Raw genomic sequence first — 19,392 nt, forward strand, 5'->3', positions numbered from 1 at the left:
TTGCAGGGAAACTATAGTGTTTCAACTACAACACTGACTCATCTTTTGAGCAAACAGTACAAGTCATCAGTCAACATTTTTTCCCATACTGGTGTCAGCGAAGGTCCACCTACATATTTATATCTCCTAATCTGTTTGTAATTGAATATGCGGGAGAGCGAGAACAAGATAAACACGTAGAGAACAGAATAACATCCTAAACAGACCATGCTTTATATCCAGCTGTTATATACTTTTTTAAACTCCCATTTTCACCTTAAAAACTTTTTTCTGAGCCACTCAGCTGATGGTAGAGACAGGAGCAATGAGATGTGTGTAAAACAAGTGTGTTTACAACTATGTAAAAATTTGACCAGCCAAGAGAAATAAACCGCTTCCTCATTGACCCTGCATGTAGGTTCTCAGACAACGTGTCCAGCACCTCATGAGCTTATAAGCCTGTGAGCTGACAACCTCATTGTTTCAGGCCAAGCTTGGCGACCTTTCCATGGAGCAGTGCGCTGGAGGTGGGTGGGGGCTTCATTTCCGAGGATTGTTGGAGGTCTTTGAAACCATTAAAGAGAGGGAGGGTAAAGGGGAAGTAAGAGGTGGGGGAACATGTGGAACGGAGGGGAGTGGACTGACAAGAGGAGGGAAAGAGGATAATTTTCGAGATGGGGGGCGGAGAGTTTTCATAAGCCACAACAGAGCCTTAAAACAACTTGTTCTCCGGCGTTGGCCTTGTACTTTGTTGCGCTTCCTTTGTGCTTCAAGGGCACGTAGACGTGACAATGCTTAGGTTGGCAGTGCTTCTCCAGGGGTTGCTTCTTGCAGCTCGCTGTGAGGTCAGAGCCAGAGACCCAGAGGTGGAGGAAGAAGACTTAAGGGACACATCGGATGATGCAGGATTGAGGCATGAACTCCCATTGGCAGGATTTGGGACACCTTATCATGGTGAAGGATTACATGGGAAGAGCCCAGATGTCTATGGAGCTATCCACCATCCCGTGGGTCATGGACACCATGGGCAGCATCCATCTGTGGATGTCTCTGTGGGCGTGGACCCAACAGCTAAAACTGTGAGCCATGGATCTTTTCAACGCACCGGGTAAGTGTAGCTGTTTATTCTCTAATCTGACTGCCTATAGTGTTATAAAAAAATTGTCTTGGCTTAATTCATCATCCTTGCTTCATTAAATTCAAGCATGTAATTATGACTGCATGGTAGCTGCAAAGTTATTTTCTGATTTTTTGCTTAGGGGAACTGTATGTTTAGGGTAGAAAATGGAGGCTTGTCCACCAGGGTAATACAAACATGCTGCCATAATCTGACTTACATGCATGTCAAAAAAACAAACTTGGTTTACATTGCACTGGACCTCATTATTTGTGTTGGGGAGCCACCCATGTTGAAGCAGAGTAGCAGCTTGTCAAGCAATGTTAAGCAGATTTCCTCTCCATCACCTCCACCATCAGTTCCTTATCTTCTCCAACTTGGATGAAATCAATGTTTAGTTGATGTAAAACTAAACATACTCTACGTCAAGTGTTTTCGGCAAACATTTGGAAGTGCCCACGTTACTCAAGGGAGTCTGTACATTTGACCCCACAGTTTCTCATACTAGAGTGTCCATATGTTTTCTCTTAACTCATAAACACCTATGAACTGATTGATGCTAACACTTTTGAGATCAACATTGGTTTTTATCTTTTGTTCACTTCATAAGCTCAACCCAAATATTGTACACATACATTACACTCCAAATACCGGTAGCTCAGCAGCAGACTTGAGTCTTTGCTAACTCCATAGACGTTTATCCTTTACAAAAAGGTTTACTTTGTAGATTTATTATTTAAACCAGGGTCATTGTGATTAAATAACATGGAAGAAGACTGGTGTGTGATTACGACTCACATGGATGTGCAAGGTTTATATAAGAAGATATTTGTGGCTGTCCATTGAGACCCAAAGGTCTTTGAGAACCTGCTGCAGGAGGTCCAGAAGATGAAATACATCAACACTACAGGTGGACCTGTAGGCAGAGGTCTTCATTTATAAAAAATATAAAAGGTCTTTTTTGCTTATGAGATGTCTTGGCACACATGAGCAACTATGAAAAGCTTGAAGGATAAAAGGAGCAATGAGATTGATGCCCAGGTGCAGAAGACTGGAGACCAATGAAACTGACAGAAAGGGCATAGTTCCACATTTAAGGATTGGTAAATATATTTGTCAATATAATAACTTTACAAATGTACCATTTAGGAAAGTCGAATAAATTAGTTTGAAATGTTTTAAATTTAAAAGACACTTAAGGGAAAAGTCTGAGCAAAAACAGCTGTCAGAATATCACAACAAATCAAACAGGAACACAAATACTCTGTGCTTGTGAAATTAAATCTCGCAAACGCCAAATAATCAAGACACGTCCCGTAACTGCCTTGGGACTTCTTTATGCCCAAAGGAGTTTTGCTTTTGAGGTAAACTCACCACTGCGCTAGCTTATACAATAGATTTATATCTTGGACTAAAACCAACTATATGACATGGATGGGGAGAGGTTTATCTATTGCAGCTGTTCAACAAAAGAGACAACAAGAAGACTTTAGAGGAATCAAAGAAAAACAAAATTCAAAGCGAATATTTAGCCTTCCTTATCAGTCTCTAGGCATTAGTATGAGGGTCAGTTGTTTTCAAAGCTCTTTGATTTTTAACCAAGATTTTTATACTGTTTGTGTTTCTTTATTGCTCATAAAATATTATCTTAAGTCCCACATGTAAGCTAGAATTCGAAAAGGAAGTTCAACTTTTTACATCCCTTGCATATTTGTTTATACAGTATTTCAGCTAATTTGAATGCTTTCAGTAGAACGTGCCCTCATCTCCATTTAAAACATTTTACCACGTTTAAATCTACTACACGGAAGTCTGCATCTATAGTTTCACATAATGTAGATAATCTCTGGAAAATGACATTAGAGCAGCGGAAGCTATGACACATAAGGTTAGAGGTCATGTTAGTGTGTATCTGTGGGTATCTTCCATGAGTGAGGATCCCAGGATGAGGGAAGCTTGCGAGAAAAAGAGAACATCAGCCACTTCCTTCCTGCAAGGAGCCAGGGCAGGAACAAGCTAATCTAAAGAGAACAGGAGCAGGACCATTGTGCTAACTAAGATGTCAATCCATGGAAGATGGAAGGAAGTAACATATAGGAAGTTTGAGTCAGGCCTGAAAAAAAATCTGCTGATTGGGGCTGTTGTGCTATAAGGGATGATAAGAGAAGATAATGTGTGCTAGAGAAGGAGATGAGTAGCTGTTACTGTAGGAAGACTGCTGTACAACATCCTTTAAGCTTTTAATCCCAGTCATACCCCGAATAAAGCAAAATCATAGAGTTTTAAACGATAATGATTCACGTGCTTTATAAAGTAGCTCGTCTCGAGATCTTTAATCTTTTTAGCTTCATATCCTATTAATCCTGCATCTACAGAAACATCCAAGCGAAAAGACTGTAGCAAAGACAAATGCCTGAGTTCAACTTTTTTTGGGGGGGGGGTCTAATGGTATTTCATGCATTTTGATTTATTAATGCAGTTAAAAAGTTAAATTTCTCATGCTAAACATAGTCAAACCTTTGCATACATGATGGAGTATATCTGTGCAGAATGCACTTCATCAGGGTTTGTACGTTTCTGAACATTTTTAGACTAATAAATCTGTTGTGTAAGCAGTTTCAGTTTAATTAATTTCTATAGCATATTTAATAACGACAGAGTCGACCAAAGTGCTACACAGAAAAATAAAATTATGCTATTAGAAATAAAATAAAACAATCACAAAGAGTATACAAAATTTCAATCGCACAAAAACTACATACAGTAGTTTTGTATGTTTGTACAGTAGCCTAAAAGATGTGTCTTAAGTACAGATTTAAAAACCTGTACAGAAATGGCTGATCTCCAGACTCCAGCTAAAAGGCAGGTTATAGGTTATAGGTTTTGAGAGGTGAAAGAAAACAAACAAATGATGGTCTGACGCAGCCCCCGCTAGGTTAGCTTAGCACAAAGTCTGGAAGTGAATGGCCCCAGCAAGCAAACTACTCCCAATAAGTGACAAAATAACGCGAACTGCTACTTGGGCGGAGTGATTTGCACAACTCTGAGCGAACTCTCTGCTCCTCACCAGGGGGCTTCTCGGGTGCTGCGACCAAATCACTCCGCCCATTAGCAGTGCTTTGCCATCTGAGAATATAGTTCCCAGTATGTATACTGTTAAAAGATGGCTGTGTCTCATATGACCTTGTTATTTGTACACGGTGTGACTACAAATCACAACACATAAACAGGAAAATGTTGGCTTTTTTGTCATTTATTGTGAGCAGTTTTATAGCATTTCCAGTCTTTGTGCTAAGCTAAGCTAGCGGGGGCTGCATCCGACAGAGTTACAGCACGCATGGAGATGAGAAAGGTATGTATGGATTTATCTAACTCTGGGGGATACTGTGAATAAGCTAAATTCCCAAAATGTTTGCATGTTCCTTTAAATGCTGAGTCAAAAACAACTCCCTAATTTCTCACATTGCACAAAGTAAAGTGGAAGTCCTTATATGGGCACTTCACCCAGAAGAGTGCATGCACACACCAGCCAAGACACGAAATCAACATCATCAAAGAAGTGTGTTGTTGTTGTGAGGAAAATTTAAGCTTGTTTAGCTACAAAAAAACCCTCAGTATTATGGGAACAGTGGATGAAATTTGAAACGGCGTGTGTTATGTGACCTTTAAAGGAATAGTTTCCTCCAAAATGAAAACTCATCATATTTTACTCATCCTCATTTCAATTTAAACCTTTTGTCATCAGCTGTTTCTTAAATGTTTAGCTCTTGCCATTTTTGGTTTGTATCCACTGCTTGGAGTCTCACTGTGTTGCGCAAGAAATGTTGTTGTTGGCCTGTAATGACCACTCGGATGACTTGCCTTGTGAAACTGTTTGTATACCAAAATTGTGCCAGGTTTGTGTTTTGTTGCTCTGTTTATTTCAATTTGCACAGAAGATTTGTGCTGGATTAAAACTGTTGTGTAAGAGGAACTGTGTACCATATACAATTCATCAGTTTGATTTCTGAGTCTATTAAAAACCATGGAAAACCACCTTATAGCTTGTGTGTAGATAAAAGTAGTCTTGCCAAAATAGGGCTATTACTTGCTTATCTGCAAGTCAATGACCAATCATACTGAAATGCTTTTTGTTTTAGTTTTCCTATATAATGTGGGACTTTAATCAGCCAAATGGATCTGCTGTGTTTTAATATAAACAAAACTCAACCCAAAACTCAACATGTTTTTTTACATCAGGGGGGGGTTCAAAGGGGTCTTGGACCCTCATATAACAGTAAAGGGACCCAGCATAAGAACAAAAACATAAGAACACAACTCAAACACCAGGACAGTTGACCTAATCTGGCCCACATTCAAGTTGATTAATGAAGAGACGTGTAATGAATATCTCATTCTCACAGCCAAACAGAATGCATTAACCCTTGGCCAAATACTGAACAATTACACCCAAAACAAAACGACTCGGCAGTGGATCTGAGGGATTTGGCGGGAGTGTGAAAGCGAAAGGTTTCGACCTGTTTTACTCATGAACTATGAATCATACATAAAACAACTAATTGCTGTCTGATGTTCCACTTCTCAAAAGTGCCCATATGCCTAATCTGATCTCTGGTCAGTGTTCTCATAATCAGAAACAATGGCACATTATGTCCCATTTCAGCTCTGCTGATGTAAAATGAACCGAAGTTCATTATCATTAATTCTGCCATGACCCCAGAAAAATGACCTCACAGCTGGTATCAATGAAATCTCAGCCTTTCCTGGCCACAGACATGTAACCAACCTTTCTATACCTTATCTGACCTCTGCTGTAAGCAATGACCCTTCAGTTTCAGTTGATTTTCCCAGTGGGATATTGAAATTTTCGTATTGATGCAGTGATAGGCCATTCGAGTTTGTATAGGTCAGAAGGGAACGGGTGGCATTGTAAGCCATCTGCCTCACTGCCATTCAGACTGTCAACACCATTATCAGTGATTTATTACTATTGGCACTAAGACATCTATTCTTTGGTTCTTGGTATAAAAGGAAGCAACACATATGCCAAAAAAAGGTGATATGGTGAACAATGTGCTGGCAGAAATGCAAATGCGTAGCATTACCATTTATAGGAAAATTGCACATAAATAATGGCAGTATGAAGTAAAGCGCACATAGAAGAAATACACAGTAAAGCTTTTTACCATATGCCTAAAACTGAATTAACACATGAAAAATCTTTACACTGCCTTAATGCACATTTTCAATATCTTAAAGCAAACAATTTGATGAACATTTATACATGTGTCATAGAGAATTTAATCAGAATATAACTTTTATTCCAGGAACTCCATGAAAATATCCGGTCACTGATTCATCATCAAACTAATAGAGAGAAACCTGGATACACTCCAAAAAATACATTACAGGCCCTTCAGGCATCATTGATTAGTTGATATCCTTTATTTCCTTTAGTCTCACAAGTACACAAAAGTAACTGTTAGTGCATTAGTACAATGAACTTCTAGTCTTGACCTAACTGCACAGTTGTTAGTTTTCTTAACTCTAGACTACACATACTAGGTTGTTTGGCTGACATGTCTTTCTCTCTTCCAGGAATTGGTGTATGTTTGTCCAAAAGCGTGCTTATAGTGTGGCAGTATCCTGTGGAACGGAGAAGTACACTATCCAGTCCCAGAGTCCCTGTCCTAATAGCACTCCAGACTGCCAGATTGTCATGTGAGTTAAATGAATACATCATAAATTAACGCTATAAGCTGTGTCCCAATTTGAAGGACCGATTGCTTAACAGCAGCGCGAATGAAGGTCAGTAAGGCTGTCCCAATTTAAAGGATGCTTAACTCTTTCACCGCCAGCGTTTTTAAAAAAAGTTGCCAGCCAGCGCCAGCGTTTTTCATGATTTTCACCAAAGTTTAATGCCTTCCAGAAAATGTTCTTCTTTAAATATATAAACATACAATATACCAAATGAAAGAACAGACCCTCTGCTTTCAAAAAAAAAAAAAAAAACGTTTCATCCTACCTTCAGTGGTCCTTTTGTAAGCAGAGATAATTCCATTTTTGTGACGGACTTTTCATAGAGATCCCATTCAGAGCGATCTTTAAAACAGACACGGACATGCAGCCGCTTGCCATAGGGCAATAATTCCGGGTTTAAAAAGTTGCGGAAGGGCGCCACCTGGTGGATAATAGTGGTATTGCGGAAAGACGGAAAATCTCGTCATTGGCGGGGAAGCGTTTTCTCTTAATTGACGAGATATCTCGTCAATGGCGGTGAAAGAGTTAAAATGAAGTTCCAAAATGCATCATTCTTTCCTCTAGCTGTAAAGGATAGAACGAATGGATCTTTTAAAGCCTAAGCTATCCCGAGATTCATTGCGCTCTGTAACGGCTGAATTTTAAAATAATAATTTTAAACCTTTGTAATATGAAAGTGTGTATTTTGCATTTCTAAGGTTGGTTAATTAAATTTTCTGTTGGTTAGTCTAGTTTATATTGTGTCATATTTTCTAAAATAAAATAATATTTTCTAGCTCCATATTTATTTTAATAAGTCGCGTAGAGCAGGTTACACAACCATGCACTGCAGCCTCCGTAGACCATCATTTCAGTTCTCTTCATGGACTTCGGGGCTGCGAGTCTTTGAAGGACGCGACTTTGAAGTATCCAGCTTTCGAATTGGGACACATCTATAATGTGTCATTTCTGATCCAGTTGCATTATTGAATGGCATTACTGAGACTTACAGTACATTTAAGATATACTTTTTTATCAGTAAAAAAGTATTGGCTGGGTCTTTCTGGAGTAGTACTCAGTTGGTTTTGGTCTTATTTAACAAATTGGATCTAGTTTGTAAGCTTGGGTAATTTCAAATCTGATACTGTGTCTGTTCGACAGGGAGTTCCTCAGGGTTCAGTGTTGGGTCCAATTTTATTTTACATTTACATTCTTCCCCTTGGACAGTTCATCAGGAAACACGGTCTTGGGTATCACTGCTATGCAGATGATACACAGATATACTAGTCCTGATGTATCTTGCTTATTAACAGTTAACAGCATAATTGTCTAGCAGAGATGAGTACTTGGATGCAGAACAATTTCCTGAAGCTGAATGGCTCGAAAATTGAATTGATGCAGATTGGTACAGTGGCGGCTATTGCTAAGGCCAAGCAGATTAGTTTGTTCGTGGTAACTCCCACTTTACAGGTGTGCAATCTTGGTGTAATTTTCAATCCGTAGTTAAGATTCGAATCACATATAAAACAAATCTCGAAAAACGCTTGTTATCACTTGAGAAATGTTGCACGACCCAGACCTTTTCTTTCTTTTGCTGACACAGAAAAGGCTCATACACACCTTCATTACAACTAGGCTAGACTACTGTAATGCCTTATTCTCTGGCCTTTTAGCCAAATAACTGAGTAGACTACAGTATATTCAAAATTCTGCTGGCAGTGTACTTACTCGTACCTCTCCTCGTGAACACATTAAAGCACCGGTAATCCCACAGTTACATTGGCTTCCCGTAAATGCGAAAATTGATTTTAAAATTCTTACATTAACATACAAGGCACTAAATGGGACTGCACCAGAGTATCTTTGTGACCTCATTAGCCCATATACCCCATCACGTTCACTTAGTTCTGCTAATTCTCTCTTATTACAACAGGCTTCATGTTAAGTCCATGGGGGAAAGAGCCTTTTCATATAAAGCCCCCAAGCTATGGAATGCTCTTCCTCCTACTATCAGAAAGATTTAAGGCTGTTAACAGATGTTTAAGGCTGTATTTTGTTAATTGTTTTGTTGCCCTTGTTGTTTTTGTTTATTTTACTGTATTGAAGTGTATATTACTGTATACTGTTGGGGTTTAAGAAAAGCGCTTTACAAATAAAATGCATTATTATTATTAGTAGTAGTAGTATGTGTGTAATACATCAAATCTTCAACCTTTTGTGCTGTTAATACAATGGGAACACCTACAATCACCACAACTACATTTATAAAAATATATCAACACTCCCCCATCTTCATTAGGTTTTGGACAAACAAATAAACCCTCGCTAAACTCAAACCATCGGTTAAGTTTATGTTTCTGTCCCTAGATGCACAAAAAATATAGCACCATATAGGCTGAGAAAACTTCTCTTTTTCATGTATTTGTATGCAGGTACAAGCTCTCTACTCGGCCAGTCTACAGACAAATGCAGAAAATCTATACTGCACTGCAATGGCGATGCTGTCCTGGACATGCTGGGACGAACTGTGAGGAGACAGGTATTAATGTGCTTAATGTTTTAACACTGGATTTCACTTGAATCAATTTTGTATTGCTACAATAATTTACCATTATTTAAAATTCACGGGCAGCTTCAAGTAACATAAACAGGCCTGATTTACTTTAAAGTGGTTGTGAATACTGTGAATGATGCTTATCTCTGGGAAAGATCATGAAATTATAAGATGGCCTGATATAATCAACATTTTCCTTGTTGTATTCCTTCTGCTGTGTCTGTCCCAGACGGTCATGTTTCTGACTCTAAAGACTCCACCATAACAAGAAGTACACATCCACGAGGACATGAAGCTATTATCGAAGGTATGTGTTATAAAACCTTTACAAAGCTATAAAATCTTTACACAAACCAGAAGTAGTTAAATCATCTGACAGGCTGACCTAACCCACATGCTTGACCTTCTGCAATCCCTTTCTGAAACAAAGGAAATGACAAAGTGTGTTTTCACAAATATTGGCCGACATGCTACTGGGAGGGCGGAAAAGGGTGTACGAGTATTTTTAAGACATGAGGCGAGCCCACACATGGTGTGAACGTGTGTGACCAGTCCGAGCATGGACAAAACAGTAATGGTCTTGTGTAAATACACATATGCACTGAAACTCACCACAATAATAACAGGCGGCGAAAACAGCGGCTCTAAAAATAATCATTTGAGCTGGTTATTGGGACACAAACAAAGGCAAATGTACAAACCTGAAATTCCCATGCTACTTATTACTCCGCTTTGATTCAAACCACACCTCTAATGGGCTTCCTGAGATTCAAATGCCAAAGAAACATTCACACACTATACAACGAGATTTATCTGATATCAGAATGACCAATAAAGATATCTCAAAACAGTAGTTGCCATGCCAGCAACATTTTAATGGTCTATCTTTTCAGCCAACACGAAAGCCCAGCGAATTAGATATTAGAAAGAAAGAGATATCCATGTGACTCAATAATGAGTTAAAACAACCCAGCATTTTTATTTATTCATCAACACTGCAGCTTAAAATCTGTGGTATTTTTACGCCATTCAGCAATCTATGCATTTTTTGTGATCTATGTTTGTTTACCAAGAAAGAGATTCTTCCATTAAGAGCTCTGTCGTGGATTTGAAACTGGTTAGATCTTTTAAATTGTATGGCTTACTGGATCAAATGTTGTGGTGTTAAACAGATCACTTTTTTCTGTAGTAAACCTGAAAGTCTTTTCAGCGCAGCATGGTTTGTTGTCTCCCCTAAGGACATGAACTGACTGAGCAGATAGAGAAGCAAAACAGGGAGCAAAATGACTCCCAAATGTTTGGGGGTCCGTTGTATGAAGCTCAACAACCAGATGTGGAGAATCAAACTGTGGGAGAGTCCAGCGATGCAACTGAGCACAGCTCTCATCCTGACCATGAACACCACAGTCAGGACTTTGAGAGGAGAGGTAAGTCAATTACACATACAGTACTTTAATGCTTTCATTTTTTGTGCAATATACCTGCAGACATGTGCAAACCATTTGTGATAAAGTCATTTGATACAGCAGTAAGAAACATTTCTGCATGCTCTAAATTTCATATTAACATTTATGCCGGGGATATACTTAAACATATGGATAGGTCTTGCAAGCGGATTTTGTTGTAAGTCTATGTTGGGACAAATATTTACTATTCCTTGTAGTGAGCAAATAGTAAACTGTATGGAGAAGTGAACTCCATACAGTATTACACGACTTGATGGAATGCTTGATTTTGATTGGCCAGTCGCAACATTTGCAGGTTTGTTATTCCCAGATAACAAGCACTCAAAATAAATGACACACGGTAAACCGGAGACTACAAATCATTTTGACAGGTACAGTTTAATTTTCACAAAAGTTCATTATAAATATGTATTTTAATATAATTTTAATGACATTATATTTACAAATGGTTAAACCAAATAATGTGTTCGTGACATTTGAACGTCTTGTCTTAATATAAGACCAAAAATAAACCTCGCAGAAGGTTTGTAATCGTTAAAAATGAGCAAATAAATATTTCAAATCAATATTAATGTTCTTCACCTTACTTGTGAGGTAAATAACCATGTAAAAAGCAGGATTAAGGTTGTTATCCTAAAATAAGCCCCTTCTATGTGATAGGCTACAATACAATACCACCTGCTTCACATTGTGTGCTGATCACATTGTCTGGGCTTTTTTCTGCCATAACAACTGGCAGCCTATACATTATCCCTAACATAATATGCTTTTCAAGAAACATTTAGCAAATTTCTCAACTTTCTCAAAACAGTATCTCAAATATTCTAAATTTGACTTTTCATACCAGACACATGCTTACCAGCGTCATTTTTATTTGGTTGTAATCTGTATTATCAGATAAATAGGCTGTATTATTCAGCCAGTCTCCTTCACATCCTTCTAGCCAAAGGATGCCGGATCTACAGAGTGTTAAATAAAGCTGGAGACTGGTGGAAAAACTCCATTCCTCTGTGATGTCAATTCCTATACCCTGCCTCTTATTACAGTTTCCCACTCAGGATATCCTCTCTTTCTCTGGGAAAAAAATCCCTCTGTACATTGAGTGTGATGTAATGATCAATAGGAATGAGATATGGATTGAAAGCAGGCACACACAGTATATTGTCTGCAGTGTATATGAAAGGGATAATCTATAGGCATCCTGTTGTTATCGCAGAAATAAGCCCCAACTGGGTTTAACCTAATGCTGGGCGGATGGTCTTATTTTACAATAACAACCGGTTGCCGGTACATGATCCTGCTTAAAACCTAATAAGTAATATAAGGAACACTAAATACTGATTTGAAATATTTTATTTGCTTATTTTTAACAAATGCAGACCTTCCGCAAGGAAACCCCATTTATTTTCGGTTTTAAGATAAGACAAGACGTTCAAATGTAACAAACACACTAAACACACTACATGCATTTGTAAATATAATGTCATATATGATATTAAAAGACATATTTGTATTTAATTTTGTGTAATATTAACTGTACCTGTCAAAATGATTTGCATTATCCAGGTTACCATTGTGTTATTAGTTTTGAGCAGTTGTTATCTGGGAATAACAAACCTGCAAATATCACGACTGGCCAATCAGAATAAAGCATTTCAATGAGCCGAGTAATAAGACACATTTAAAAAAAGTTAGGTTAAATGGTAATGAATCATGTGACCCTGCCTGTGAAAACCAAGCTGAATTAATTTTTTGTGATTTACTGTTTTCTACACAAAACCATCATACGGCAGAACATTATGTTAAAATTTAACCTTGAAATCTTTAATATTGACTGCGGTCACGTCAAAGTTTTAAATGAAAATTAAATCAAACTTGGATGCACATAATCTCGTAATGAAACTTTAGCCTGGCACGGTCAGATTTACTACACTTTACAACACGAAAAAACAGAACGACCATAAGTTTTCCAGACAGGATGTTAACAGCATGTGAATAAAAATAGTTTAAGCAAACCATGACCTTGATGTCAAGTTTCCAGCAGGGCATTTCACAGCTATATATTCACACTTCATAGAATATATATGCACACTTCTACAGACCTATTTTATTCAGTCCCTAAATTTAGAAGAAGCACCACACAGACATACACGCTTTTTTCAATGTAGTGCATGTGAAACACAAGACAGCTGATGGGTCAGCTACAAAGGTCAAAGGTCACATGAATGACCTGGCCTGTACTAGAAATAAAGATATAAATCTTTCAAACATGATACTGCTGTGTTTCTTTATGAGTAGTAAAGCAAGTCAACCAGGAAAAACAGCACCATGGGGAAAAGTACAATCCAAGAATTAGAAAAATAAAAATATTAAATGTGTTTTTTGGCAAAGCGTTTGTTATCATCCAGAAAACAATTTCTGCTGCTAGGATTGAGGAAATCCTTTTGTACACTGCTTTGAATAAAATCTTTTACTAAAGAAATAAAAATGTAAGTGCATTAAAGTGTGTGTGTGTGTGTGTGTGTGTGGGTGTATGTATGGGTGTATATATATATACAGGGGTTAAATTGGGATTTGTTATGTGGGGGGGCTCTGCGGGGAGGGGTACTTCAAGGGGTAACATGTTTAATACTCATGATAGCAAAGCCACTGGTGTGTTTCAATGACATTCTGGACCTCTGATATGATTTGATAAGTTTCAGCTTTAAAGCTGTACCAGAGGTTGACCCAAAATATTTTAAAAAGAGCTTCTGAATTTTAAATTATGCAAATCTATGAGTTTGACACCCTATATCCATTTGTTGCACATGTCATTATGCAAAACTTAAAAGAATCAACCTCCTTGAATAATTCTAGGCATAAGATTGGCTACCCCAAAAGACTCAATTAACAAGAAAAGGTACAACACACAGTACTGTATCATCAACATGTCTTATAAATTAGCCATAGAGATTACCTATGCTGGTCAGCAGCTAAAACAATCATATAGTTAGGTTTGATTTGTGTAATCAAAATACATTATTTTATTAAACTATACAATAGTTATATCCAGTGTTATCCAGTTAACATACTGTAATTAGATGAGTGACATACATACTTTAATCCTTTACACGTTTAGTCTTCTTTGAAGTTTTCTCGACGTGGGCACCATTCTTACCTCTCTCTCTCTCTCTCTCTCTCTCTCTCTCTCTCTCTCTGTCTCTTTCTCTCTCGTCAAATGATCCTGCGTGAGAGCGCGTTCTTGAAGTTCTAAGTTTTTTCGCTTGAGTTGCATAACTTGCGCGAAGACGCATTTAAAGGGAAAAGCTCGTGTTTTCGCGGCAATTGCGGCGCTGAATTCGCGTTATTTTCGTCGCCCCGTGCGAGGACGCGCCTGGTTGTGTCTTTGCATTGACTTTGTATGTAATCTGCTCGCGCAAATCGTTGAACTTGCGTTGGTGAGTATGCACCATAATGAATGAAAACGCATTATTCCCTTCGCGTCAGTGCACACGCACCAGCACAGCGAGTACACACGCACAAGCGCAGCGGGTACACTGGCAAGAGCAGAGCGCAACCTTCAGCCTATGTGCCGGGGCTTAGCCCCGGATGGCCCCGGCCCAATTTAAACCCTGTATATATATACCCATACATACACACACACACACACACACACACACACACACACACACACACACACACACACACACACACACACACACACACACACACACACACACACACACACACACACACACACACACACACACACACACACACACACACACACACACACACACACACACACACACACACACACAGACATATACTTCTTTAGGTATAATCAACTTGGAAGTCATTTCAACTTAGTTTTTGTATTTTAATTTAAACACTTAATTTTATTATTTATTATTTATTTAAAAAAAAAATTTGTTAACATGACTTGTAAAACCAAGTTGATTATACTTAAAATTGTTTAAATGCAAAAAAAAAGAAATGTGCAGTGCATGTAATTGACTGTATTAACCTCCTAAGACCTGGTTGCCGAAAGTGCGAAAGCACCACATGTCGGAGCGCTGCCCACTACACCAGTGATGCGCGGGTTGAACCGAAATGAGTGGGTGCCTGCGGTCACCCGCGGTTACGAGGCATCCAAAAATATTTTTAATGATATTCGGGTCGCAGTCGGTCGGGTCGTTTGAAATAAAGATGCCAGTTAACTATTTTAAACAATTACTACTTTTGAAAAATGCGGGCCAGGGAGCGGGTCAGGTACACTTTTTATTTTTTTGCGGTCCGAGTTGCGGGCAGGTTAGTTGAAAACATTGGTCGGGGTGCGGTTGTTTATACATTGACCCGCGCATCACCGCACTACACCATAGGCTCTGACAAGTCTCTTAATACTCTTCATCTTTGTTGCAGATCCTTATGCTGTAAATGAAGGCATGGTTCATCCTGATACACCTTACCTTCACCATGCGCTTCTGCCAATTCTGAAAGAAGCCGTGTTGGCTCAGCTGCAACCTGTGTTGGAGAATTTCAATCTAACCATGGAGCGCCTCTTTCAGGAGGTGAAAGGCTTGCAGCAGGACATGGCTCAACTCAAGGGCCATAGTCAAGGACAAGGGAGGGTCAATGAACCTCTGGAGTTTGAGGGTGAGGAGTACAATCAACGGGAGACTGTTGAGATGGAGTTGAGTGAGAGCCTACAGAAGCTGGAGGAGGTGAAAACTCACTTTCACAACCACCGCAATGAGGTCGAAGAGAAACTCCATGCACAACACAGCATTTTGGTCTACAACCTGACCAATTTCAAGACCGAAATGGACCTCAAAATCAAGCGTACACAAAAGATGTTACAGGTCAGAATTGTTATTCCTTCAATCAAAGTGATTTTTTGTACAATAAAAAAATGTGTGCATTAAATAAGATCTAATGTATGTATTTGTCCGCAGGTGAATCTACACGCCCTGAACTCATCAATGTCTGAATTGCGGCAGGAGCAAGAGAGGCTGGATGAGGAACTTCAAAGGGTCTGGCCTGAAAAGACGACTACACAAAGTCAGCCTCACGAGAGCCCAGCTGTTTGGGAAGCCATCACCCGTCTGGACAACAAAGTTATCAGTAACATGGAAAGACTCAGTGCCTTGACTGAAGGCCAAGAACAAGTAACAAACAACATCAAAGACCTCCAAAATAGATCGAGTCATTTGCAAGACAAAATAGCCCAAACCGGCAGAGAATATCAGATTAAGTATATGGAGACTGGTTTGGAGGTGGATGCAGCCAAAGTAACAGTGCTTGACCAAATGAAAGAGCTAAGCAACAATATCAGCATTGTCCAAGAAGCTCTGCAGGAAATGGAGGTAGATGTTGACTATCTCTTTACACGGTACTACAAGAACATAAGCGCTGGGGATTGCAACTGTTTGGATCTCAGAACATCTGTGGCAGAACTGCAAAAAGCTGTAGCTGATGTGATGGAGATAGCGAATGAGAACAGGCTGACCCAGCGTGGTTACGCAGAGGAGAGGTTGGACAATCTGGAAAATGTCTGGGTACCATCTGTGGAAGATTTGAAACTAGGACTTCTCAATGTGCAGAAGTCACTGGCGTTCGAACAGGAGAAGAGTAGGATGTTACAGCAAAATATAACCCAGCTTCAGGTCTCCCTCCTGGGCAGCCAGCAAAACATCGAAGCACTTCAGGAACAGGACAGAGATAAGGATGAGAAGATTCAGCAGCTAGCAAGCACTTTTAACACACTGCTGCAGGATGCCATTCGTCACTCGGACATCCTGGAAGTCTTGCTTGGAGAAGAGGTATTGGAGTTTATGGAATGGTCTGATCGGGAGCAAAGACAATACTCTATACCGGCATTAAAGGAAAGCATCAAGGACATCCTGGAGAAGATCAATGCACACAGCGTTAGCTTGGCATCACTTTTGAACTCGGCTGCCCCTCAGGTGACTCCAGCAGATGAACCCTCAGTGCTTGCAGACTGGGACCCCAAATTGAGACATGGGGATCAAAGATTCGATCTATCTGAAAAACAGACAGATTACTCTGACAGTGATTTTGGGATTTTAGAGGAAACCGTGAAAGAACTAGGGGCTCGCATCCGACATCTTGAGAATTACCGCTGTCCTTCCTGCTGCAACTGCACTAAAACTGTTACGTCTACTGGTATGGAGGTCAGACTGGAGGAAGAGGTGGCTACCTTGCGTAAAAACCTTAAGGTTCATCTTGAAGCGTTTAAAAGCATTTTTAGTAACACAGAAGGACTTGTTGCCTCAGAGGCTTCTATCGATTTGGATAGATTATCAGCTCTGATAAAGAAATATGAAGCAAAGCAGCAAAAAAAGAAAACAAAGAGACCGAAAAGAGGAGTTCCAGTTGATTTCCGCCGCAGGAGGGATGCATCACTGGAATCAGGAGGTAAGAATTTATGATTGTCTTTGTGAAGTTTTCTTCATGAAGTTTCTTTAAAATCACTTAGTTATTTTTGCGACCTTGTTTTCTTTAAGCTCTCCTCCACATTTCTTTGTCAAAAATATTTATTGTCAGTTACTAAGCAAATACATAAAAACACTAATGTGAAACACCCTTTCCATAACATGATGAAATTATAAAAATGTAAGTAGCATGCAGTATTATGTTTTAAACAGAGATGACACAGAGAGGCAAAGATACAGATTGCAGCTTCAAAAAAAAAAAAAAAAAAAAAAAAAAATATATATATATATATATATATATATATATATATAAAAAAATTATAATATATTAATTAATATATAAATTAAATATAAATTATATTATAAAATATAACTAAGTATTAATTATAATTATTTAAGTATTTATTGCAGATGTATGTTTTACAGTGAAAACCTTTACCTTTTCTTTGACAGAAATAATGCAGAAAATATAACAATATAATTATTAATGGTAAAGCTTTCTTAAATATAAGTAATAATTTGTTTATTTAAAAAAAATTTTTTTCAACTTCCAGTACTTAATGTGCTTCTGCTAAAATAAATGAGCTTTCACATGTATGACAAGAGCACCCCCAGTGACGAGTATTTGTAACTACACTGCCATGTCCTTCTGTATTTTTCTCAAATTCACATTTTAAGACTTTGTCATTTGATTTCAAACAGTGCTTCATCAACTTCCCGACACTCCGTTCATGTTTCTGGCCAGCAGCCCAGATGGTGCTAATGGATCTGGCACCGTTCTTTTTGAACGTGTGGCCCTAAATCACGGACAAATATACTCACCCAAAACTGGCACATTTCGTGCACCTACCTCGGGTGTCTACCTCTTTGTGGTGACACTGGACTTTGGACCGGGCCCTTCCTTGGCCCAGTTAAAGAGAGGTGGAGATGTTGCTGCCTCCTTGCGCCAAACCCAGAGGAAGCTGGGTGCACCTGCCACACGCGTCTGTATCCTGCAGTTGGAACAAGGAGAGGAGGTTCATCTGGAACTGGTGCAGGGAAATATAGAGCGCAGCAACCCACAAGATAACACTTTTGCAGGTCTACTAATGCTACAGACCACCTGAAGACCTGCTAGGGTGCAAAAAAACTGTTAAAGACACCAAAAAATTCAAACCACCAGATTTTTCTTTCTGTATGTGAGAGACTAAAAAGGTTGTTTGTCAGAACTGGTGACACGTTATTGTGAGACTGCACTGCTGATTTGGCCTTGCTTTACTGACACTAAAAGAAAAGTCCGTATTATAGGAACTCAAAATGTTTTATGCAAACAAATGCATTTTCCTATAGGTTACATAAGCAGTCAAGTTTTCAAGAAATAAAAAAAAATCAACTTACACGTTTAAATGAAAAATTTAAATAGAAAGAAAAAGTGTTTAGGTGTTACCAATTTAAAGGATTAGTCAATTTTCTTAAAAAAATCCAGATAATTTATATAATGTCTTTCTTTGTTCAGTCGAGAGGAAATTATGTTTTTAGAGGAAAACATTCCAGGATTTTTCTCATTTTAATGGACTTTAATGGAACCCAACACTTAACTCAACACTTAACAGTTTTTTCAACGGAGTTTCAAAGGACTATAAACGATCCCAAACGAGGCATAAGGGTCTTATCTAGCGAAACGATTGTCATTTTTGACAAGAAAAATAAAAAATATGCACTTTTAAACCACAACTTCTCGTCTAGGTCTGGTCCTGTGATGCGCCAGCGCGACCTTACGCAATATGTCATCACGTCAGGAGGTCACATAGGACGTATGCGAAACTACGCCCCAGTGTTTACAAGTGTGGAGAAAGAGGACCGTTCAGACATTGTTGTATGTGGAATGATACTAATTAAAGTTTTGTGTCAGTTTGTTTAAAATTATCTGCAAATGTGCGTTTCATATATGTAACACGTGACCTTTCTACATCATTACGCATTTACGTGAGGTCGCGCTGGCGCTTTTCAGGACCGGAGATAGACGAGAAGTTGTGGTTTAAAAGTGCAACTTTTGTATTTTTCTTGTCAAAAATGACAATCGTTTCGCTAGATAAGACCCTTATGCCTCGTTTGGAATCGTTT

At 38.8% G+C, this 19,392-nt stretch overlaps 1 protein-coding gene across 1 annotated transcript; it reads left to right on the forward strand.

Moving 5' to 3' along the window:
* Positions 1–652: 652 nt before the first annotated feature.
* On the forward strand, positions 653–18,875 carry mmrn2a (multimerin 2a). Its single transcript, XM_065296872.2, has 8 exons — positions 653–1,087; positions 6,695–6,817; positions 9,268–9,374; positions 9,619–9,696; positions 10,628–10,816; positions 15,257–15,696; positions 15,790–17,272; positions 17,992–18,875. Exons 1-8 carry the CDS (start codon positions 771–773, stop codon positions 18,393–18,395), a joined length of 3,141 nt encoding a protein of 1,046 aa, XP_065152944.1. The 5' UTR covers positions 653–770; the 3' UTR covers positions 18,396–18,875.
* The last annotated feature ends 517 nt before the right edge of the window (positions 18,876–19,392 follow it).

Source organism: Paramisgurnus dabryanus, chromosome 20 (assembly GCF_030506205.2).
Source record: "Paramisgurnus dabryanus chromosome 20, PD_genome_1.1, whole genome shotgun sequence".
Classification (NCBI taxonomy): domain Eukaryota; kingdom Metazoa; phylum Chordata; class Actinopteri; order Cypriniformes; family Cobitidae; genus Paramisgurnus; species Paramisgurnus dabryanus.

Excerpts from the sequence above, each read along its gene's own strand:
- mmrn2a (XM_065296872.2), top strand. The coding sequence starts at position 771 with ATGCTTAGGTTGGCAGTGCTTCTCCAGGGGTTGCTTCTTGCAGCTCGC. Across the intron at positions 6,818-9,267 it reads CCAGACTGCCAGATTGTCAT|GTACAAGCTCTCTACTCGGC; the intron begins GTGAGTTAAATG and ends ATTTGTATGCAG. Across the intron at positions 10,817-15,256 it reads TCAGGACTTTGAGAGGAGAG|ATCCTTATGCTGTAAATGAA; the intron begins GTAAGTCAATTA and ends TCTTTGTTGCAG.